The sequence below is a fragment of the Colobus angolensis genome, unplaced genomic scaffold (assembly GCF_000951035.1).
Source record: "Colobus angolensis palliatus isolate OR3802 unplaced genomic scaffold, Cang.pa_1.0 Scaffold83, whole genome shotgun sequence".
Taxonomy (NCBI): domain Eukaryota; kingdom Metazoa; phylum Chordata; class Mammalia; order Primates; family Cercopithecidae; genus Colobus; species Colobus angolensis.
The window spans coordinates 3,030,005-3,038,386 of NW_012122154.1; the positions used below are offsets into that span (position 1 = coordinate 3,030,005).

General features: G+C 40.1%; 1 protein-coding gene across 1 annotated transcript in view; it reads left to right on the forward strand.

Annotated features, from left to right (window-relative positions):
- TOP2A (topoisomerase (DNA) II alpha 170kDa) overlaps window positions 1–8,117 on the forward strand; it is a 28,936-nt gene extending 20,819 nt beyond the window's left edge. The window contains exons 28-35 of the mRNA XM_011929836.1: window positions 1,557–1,739; window positions 2,486–2,576; window positions 3,670–3,822; window positions 4,074–4,197; window positions 4,306–4,349; window positions 5,080–5,214; window positions 6,497–6,696; window positions 7,006–8,117. Coding sequence (XP_011785226.1) covers window positions 1,557–1,739; window positions 2,486–2,576; window positions 3,670–3,822; window positions 4,074–4,197; window positions 4,306–4,349; window positions 5,080–5,214; window positions 6,497–6,696; window positions 7,006–7,134 — 1,059 coding nt within the window. The 3' untranslated portion in view covers window positions 7,135–8,117. The remainder of the gene's footprint in view (window positions 1–1,556; window positions 1,740–2,485; window positions 2,577–3,669; window positions 3,823–4,073; window positions 4,198–4,305; window positions 4,350–5,079; window positions 5,215–6,496; window positions 6,697–7,005) is intronic.
- Window positions 8,118–8,382: the final 265 nt, after the last annotated feature.

Here is an 8,382-nt window from a genome sequence, read left to right on the forward strand (position 1 = left end):
GTGGATCACCTGAGGTCAGGAGTTTGAGACCAGCCTGACCAACATAGAGAAACCCTGTCTCTACAAAAATTGCAAAATTAGCCGGGCATGGTGGTGTATACCTGTAATGCCAGCTACTTGGGAGGCTGAGGCAGGAGAATCACTTGAATCCAGGAAGCGGAAGTTGCGTTGAGCTGAGATCACACCATTGCACTCCAGCCTGGGCAACAAGAGTGGAATTCCGTCTCAAAAAAAAAAATACTATTTAGAATACAGTAAATGATCCCAGGAGACTGCCCAGACATTTTTGGACAAAATAAGGAAAGAGCAGGAGTTGATTTTTGATAAAGGGAAGAACATATTAGGACTGAAGATAAAAAGAGTTTAAATGTGGAAGAAGACCACCAACCCAGTCCCCCAAGTCAGCTTAAAAGAACAAAGCCACAGGGCACGGTGGCTCATGCCTGTAATCCCAGCACTTTGGGAGGCTTAGGTGGGCAGATCACTTGAGGTCAGGAGTTCGAGACCAGCCTGGCCAACATGGTGAAACCCTGTCTCTACTAAAAATACAAAAATTAGTTGGGCGTGGTGGCATCCGCCTGTAATCCCAGCTACTCAGGAGGTTGAGGCACGAAAATTGCTTGAACCCAGGAGGCGAAGTTGCAGTGAGCTGAGATGGCGCCACTGCACTCCAGCCTGGGTGACAAAGCAAGACTCCATCTAAAAGAAAAAAAAAGGAGAAAGCAGGGCTATCCAGATGGTTTCAGAAGAGTTTTTGTTACTTAAATCTTCCTAATAACATTTGTTTCTCAACATTATTTTAACGTAAGAAAAAAGGCCAGCACTGTGGCTCACACCTGTAATCCCAGTGTGCTTTGGGAGGCTGAAGCAGGAGGATCACTTGAGATTAGGAGTTCAAAACCAGCCTGGGCAACCTAGGAAGACCTAATCTCCACAAAAATTTTTTTTAAATAGCCAAGCATGGTGGTATGGGCCTATAGTCTCAGCTACTCCAGAGGCCAAGGTGGGAGGGTCACTTGAGACCAGGTGTTTAAGGCTGCAGTGAACTATTCACACATACCACTGTACTCCAGCCTGGGTGACAGAGCATAACATAACTCTGTCTCTTAAAAAAAAAAAAAAAAAAAAAAAAAACCACCAAAAGCCTTATTTCTTAAATTTAACAAGCAAATTTGTATTATTGCACTTCAGGATAGATGCCTAGCTTATTGTAATCGGTCGGATGGATAAGTATGCATCACTTCCTTTCATACTTTGTATGTGAGTTTACAAATATATATGTATATACATGTTTTATTCTTAGTTTCTCCTTTGTTTTCCTCAAAAAGGTTAAGTGGTAGAACCAGGAATAAAATCCAGTTTTCTGTCTCCACACCTTCCTTTTCAAGGTGTGCTTTAATTACATCTTCACTATTGTTGATAGTATACTAGGTTATACAGCAGTTTATCACAAGTTTTAAGACGTAACAAAGTGAAATCAGTTTAACTGTTGGCCGTTTAGATACTGTAATGTTTTTGTTAACATATAAACTTGCTTTCCTATATCCCTTCTGTAGGCTGTTGAAGCCAAGGAAAAACAAGATGAACAAATCGGACTTCCTGGGAAAGGGGGGAAAGCCAAGGGGAAAAAAACACAAATGGCTGAAGTTTTGCCTTCTCCACGTGGTCAAAGAGTCATTCCGCGAATAACCATAGAAATGAAAGCAGAGGCAGAAAAGAAAAATAAAAAGAAAATTAAGGTAATATTCTCACCATGGCTCACACCTATAATCCCAGCACTTTGGGAGGCCAAGGTGGGTGGATCACTCAAGGTCAGTGGTTCAAGACTAGCCCGGCCAACATGGTGAAACCCTGTCTCTATTAAAAATAAAATTAGGCGGGCATGGTGGCGGGCGCCTGTAATCCCAGCTACTCGGGAGGCTGAGGCAGGAGAATTGCTTGAACCCAGGAGGCGGAGGTTGCAGTGAGCCAAGGTCACACCACTGCATTCCAGCCTGGGCAACAGAGTGAAACTCCATCTCAAAAAAAAAAATGGTAATACTCTTAAAAACATTATGCATAAAATATTGATGCATACCTCCACCTAAAATTGAAAAAAAAAAGTATACATTTTTTTTTTTTTTAATTTATTTTTTTTGAGATGGAGTCTCACCGTGTCACCCAGGCTGGAGTAAAACGGCAGGATCTCAGCTTACAGCAACCTCCGCCTCCTGTATTCAAGCGATTCTCGTGCCTCAGCCTCCCAAGTAGTTGGGGGCACATCATCACACCCAGCTAATTTTTGTATTTTTAGTAGAGGTGGGGTTTCACCGTCTTGGCCAGGCTGGTCTCGAACTCCTGACCTCAAGAGATCTGCCTGCCACAGCCTCCCAAAGTGTTGGGATTACAGGCGTGAGCCACAGCTCCCGGCCAAAAATGTGTAAAATTTCTAATCCCATAGTTCAGAATTTATTCTATACCCAACCCTAACTTTGCTATCTTTTAGAATGAAAATACTGAAGGAAGCCCTCAAGAAGATGGTATGGAACTAGAAGGCCTAAAACAAAGATTAGAAAAGAAACAGAAAAGAGAACCAGGTATTACAACATTTTTAGGAAAACGGTATAAAGCAAAGATTAAATTGTGTTTGTTACCTAGTACATTCCACAAAGATGTTCAAAACCTTTTTGTTGAATTGAATTGAGAAATGTGAAAGAGGACTGTATCTGAATTCTACTTGGACCTCTTTTTTTTTTTTTGAGACAGAGTTTCACTCTTGTGGTCCAGGCTGGAGTGCAGTGGCTCGATCTCGGCTCACTGCATCCTTCACCTCCTCAGTTCAAAGGATTCTCCTGCCTTAGCCTCCCGAGTAACTGGGATTACAGGCATGCACTACCACGCCTGGCTAATTTTTGTATTTTTAGTAGAGACGGGGTTTCACCATGTTGGTCAGGCTGGTCTTGAACTCCTGACCTTGTGATTCACCCCCCCTCGGCCTCCCAAAGTGCTGGGATTATAGGCATGAGCCACTGCACCTGGCCTGGACCTCTTTAATACTGTCCTTGGGATTTGATTCATTATAGAAAATATTTTGTAATGAAGTAGTTCGTTAATTTGAATTCCTGAATTGGGATCTAAGAAAATACCCAGTTTATTAGATTTCATTTTCTAGCCACTTATGAGGTTCTAGTATACAGTTTCTTAAGGAAAGTGACCACATATTAGTCATGTTTGTATTATATTATCTCTAGAGTTCAACATCATGCTTCGGATATAGGTAATGTTCACTCAATGAACTAAATAGAATTAACAATTCTGTTAATCCTTTGATAATGCCTTTACTGTCTACTTTTTTTGAAACATCTTTATTGAGATATTCACATGCCAGGGTCTTGTATCTTACCCCAGCTGATCTCAAACCCCTGGGCTCAAGTAATCCTCCTGCCCCAGCCTCCCAAGTGTTGGGATTACAGGCATGAGCCACTGTGCCCAGCCACATTGTATTTATTTATAAGATTAAGTGACCAAGCTATATGCACCACAAAAACAGGGACCGTATCTGTTTCTTTTCACGATTGTATTCTCAGAACTATCACAGCGGTTAATAAATTTGAAGCATGGATGGATGATAGATGGAGAAAAGTGAGTCTAAGAATATATAAAGGTGGTTAATTTATATCTCTCCTGTAGGTACAAAGACAAAGAAACAAACTACATTGCCATTTAAGCCAATCAAAAAAGGAAAGAAGAGAAATCCCTGGTCTGATTCAGAATCAGATAGGAGCAGTGACGAAAGTAATTTTGATGTCCCTCCACGAGAAACAGAGCCACGAAGAGCAGCAAGTAAGGAAAACTAAAGAACATTATAGATAAGTTGTAAGAGTGGAATGGCCAATCTACTTCAGGGTACTTTGCCCCAGAAATTACTGTGTCTTAATAGGGCAGTAAATTAAAGTAAGTTAAAGCTTTGAAACACTGAAGCATCTTTCAGGAGATTAAAAACTAAAATATTCATGAAATGTTATATTGACCTATGAATTAAGTGTTTCTCCTACTACCTTCTTTGATTTTTTTGTATATGGTTTTTTTACTAGCAAAAACCAAATTCACAGTGGATTTGGATTCAGATGAAGATTTCTCAGATTTTGATGAAAAAACTGATGATGAAGACTTTGTCCCATCAGATGCTAGTCCACCTAAGACCAAAACTTCCCCAAAGTAAATATCTTATCTAATATGAGTTTTTGTCATGATTGTTTCTAATATATTCTTTTTTGATTAACACCTTTAGAATTGGTTGTCAGGATTTTTTTTTTTTAATTCTAGACTTACTAACAAAGACCTGAAACCACAGAAAAGTGCTATGTCAGGTATGTATTTAAGTAAAAGTAGTGAGACATCTGCCTTACTGGGACACTCAGATCCAACTGGGTTCTAATCCTGGCTACATTATCCAAGTACTTCCTTTGGAAATAAATTTGAGTTCTTATTAACATTATGTTGACACTGTTCATTGGGTTTAGTTTCACATGTAAATAGGTCCTGCATTCAGTATACTAAAAGTAATCATAGTGCTTGCCAGGTACTTTGCTAGGTGCTAGAGATACAAAAAATAAAAACTGTTCTTGCTGATAAAAAATTCAGAAATTAGAACAAAGTTTTAAGAGTATGTTTTAGGCTGGGCACGGTGGCTCACACCTGTAATCCCAGCACCTTGGGAGGCCGAGGTGGGTGGATCACCTGAGGTCAGGAGTTCGTGACAAGCCTGGCAGTGAAACCCCGTCTCTACTAAAAATACAAAAAATTAGCCAGGCGTGGTGGCGGGCGCCTGTAGTCCCAGCTACTCGGGAGGCTGAGGCAGGAGAATGGTGTGAACCCGGGAGGCAGAGCTTGCAGTGAGCCGAGATCGAGCCACTGCACTCCAGCCTGGGCGACACAGCAAGACTCTGTCTCAAAAAATTAAAAAAAGCATGTTTTAAATATTCCAGAAAAGTCACATATTTGGTGTTTAAATAGGAATTCATACCAGGCACAAAGCAGAAAATGGATTTTCATGTGTTGGCTTAAATGTACTATTTTCCTTTCCATTTGAAATGATAGACCTTGAAGTCGATGATGCTAAGGACAGTGTACCACTGTCTTCAAGCCCTCCTGCTACACATTTCCCAAATGAAACTGAAATTACGAACACAGTTCCTAAAAAGAATGTGACAGTGAAGAAGACAGCAGCAAAAAGTAAGCCTAAATCTTTGAGATGGGTTAATGTTGCAGTTAACTAACTGGTTTTCACGTGGCAATTTCAATTTTTTTTTGCCGAAACTTACTATTGATATTACAAATTAAACCTTTTCCACATGGAAGCAATTTCTTTTAGATCTTTATAATCAAAATTAGTAGTCAAGGCTGGTCCTGATTGTTCATTCAGTTACAGATCAAACTCCTTGTTCTACTCTTTTCCCTCCTTCTCACTACTGCACTTGACTAGTCAAAAAACAAAACAAAACAAAAGCCAGGCAGAGTGGCTCATGCCTCTGTAATCCCAGCACTTTGGGAGGCTAAAGCAAGAGGATCGCTTGAGGCCAGGAGTTCAAGGCTGCAGTGAGCTATGATCAAGCCACTGCACTTCAGCCTGAGTGAGAGAGTGAGACCCTGTCTCCAAAAATAAGGTAATCCAAGTGTTTAAAATCAGCATGTTTCTCTCAGTACCAGGCTTCATCTAGTTCATTTCTATGGCAAGGATAGGATTTATAAGCAATTACAAATGTTTAATGTAAAACATATTCTTAAAATTGAATGTTTAAGGCTGGATGCAGTGGCTCATGCCTGTAATCCCAGCACTTTGGGAGGCCAAGGTGGGTGGATCACCTGAGGTCAGGATTTCGAGACTAGCCTGGCCAATATAGTGAAACCTCGTCTCTACTAAGAATATAAAATTAGCCAGGTGTGGTGGCACATGCCTGTAGTCAGCTACTCGGGAGGCTGAAACGGGAGAATCGCTTGAACCCAGGAGGCAGAGGCTACAGTGAGCTGAGATCGTGCCACTGCATTCCAGCCTGGGCGAGATAGAGCAAGACGCTATCTCAGAAAAAAAAAAATAGAATGTTTAAGAAGACTTTGATTCTCTACTTGCACCCCTCTTAGATTGTCTTTTCCTATGTTAAATGTACACAGTCATCACATTGCTGAAGAAAGTTCACAATGAGAACAATTAATCTAAGAGTGGCTGTGACTAGGTCGGGCGCAGTGGCTCATGCCTGTAATCCCAGCACTTTGGGAGGCCAAGGCGAGTGGATCACCTGAGGTCAGGAGTTTGAGACCAGCTTGACCAACATGGTGGAACCCCATCTCTACTAAAAATACAAAAAATTAGCCAGGTGTGGTGGCACGCGCCTGTAATCCCAGGAGGCAGATGTTGCAGTGAGCCAAGATAACGCCATTGCACTCCAGCCTGGGCGATAGAGTGAGATCCCATCTCAAAAAAACAGCGGCTGTAACAAATGCCTGTATTGAATTGCAGGTCAGTCTTCCACCTCCACTACCGGTGCCAAAAAAAGGGCTGCCCCTAAAGGAACTAAAAGGGAACCAGCTTTGAATTCTGGTGTCTCTCAAAAGCCTGATCCTGCCAAAACCAAGATTCGCCGCAAAAGGAAGCCATCCACTTCTGATGATTCTGACTCTAATTTTGAGAAAATTGTTTCGAAAGCAGTCACAAGCAAGGTGAGTGTTGATTCTAGTCAGTCCTTTTGCTATAGGTGTTCTGAAACACATAACTAAGCCATTGCTTATTTGGCATGTCTTTAAGAAAATTAACTCTCATAATCTGTTAGCTTTTACTGTATTTAGTTTTAACAAAGTTAAATAATGTCACTTATTTGGGCAATGGAAGAGTTGGCTTTAGATCTGCTTTTTATTACTTAGTAGAAAGTAGAAAACTCCTTGAATGTAGTGTCTTGATACATTTTTTTAACATTACAATTATGTTGTCAGATTTACATTGTGCAAGTTACCTGGGCTTTTCTCTTTTAGAAATCCAGGGGGGAGAGTGATGACTTCCATATGGACTTTGACTCAGCTGTGGCTCCTCGGGCAAAATCTGTGCGGGCAAAGAAACCTATAAAGTACCTGGAAGAGTCAGATGAAGATGATCTGTTTTAAAATGTGAGGTGATTATTTTAAGTAATTATCTTACTGAACCCAAGACTGGTTTTAAAGTTACCTGAAGCTCTTAACTTCCTCCCGTCTGAATTTAGTTTGGGGAAGGTGTTTTTAGTACAAGACCATCAAAGTGAAGTAAAGCCCAAATGTTCTTTAGCTTTTTATAATACTGTCTAAATAGTGACCATCTCATGGGCATTGTTTTCTTCTCTGCTTTGTCGGTGTTTTGAGTCTGCTTTCTTTGGTCTTTAAAACCTGATTTTAAGTTATTCTGAACTGTAGAAATAGTTATCTGGTCACTTCAGCATAAAGCAGTGTGTTTATTAACCATCCACTGTGCTAAAACTAGAGCAGTTTGATTTAAAAGTGTCACTTTTCCTCCTTTCCTACTTTCAGTAAATATGAGATAGAGCATAATTCTCTGTTTTATCTTAGTTTTATACATAATTTACCATCAGACAGAACTTTATGGTTCTAGTATAGATACTCTACACTCAGCCTCTTATGTGCTAAGTTTTTCTTTAAGCAATGAGAAATTGCTCACCTTCATCTTCTCAAATCATCAGAGGCTGAAGGAAAACACTTTGGCTGTGTCTATAACTTGATACAGTCAATAGAATGAAGAACTAGACTAGTTAGGTGATTATTTCAGCTCTTGACCTGTCCCCTCTGGCTGCCTCTGGGTCTGAATCTCCCAAAGAGAGAAACCAATTTTAAGGGGCACTGGATTGCAGAAGACTTGGGGACATTTGCTCCAATATCTTAAATGTTGTATTGATAACCATGCTCAGCAATGAGCTATTAGATTTATTTTGGGAAATCTCCATAATTTCAATTTGTAAACTTTGTTAAGACCTGTCTACATTGTTACATGTGTGTGACTTGAGTGATGTTATCAGTGTTTTTGTAAATATTTACTATGTTTTTCTATTAGCTAAATTCCAACAATTTTGTACTTTAATAAAATGTTCTAAACATTGCAACCCATAGAATGCCTCTTTTAAAACAAGCACTAACACCCTTTTCCTTATTCTAAAATATAGTCTTCACTTCCCTTTCAGAAGCATTCCAATCATATTCTGACAGACCTTACAGCCTCTGGCTATGGTGATAGGTCCAAGAGATAGGCATTATGACCTAATTAAGGCCAATAAGGCTCTTTCCTGAGATTTTATACATGAGTACTAAGTTCCTCATCTCCACCACACTTGATCAGTAAATATGCATGTATCTTTTTTTTTTTAATGA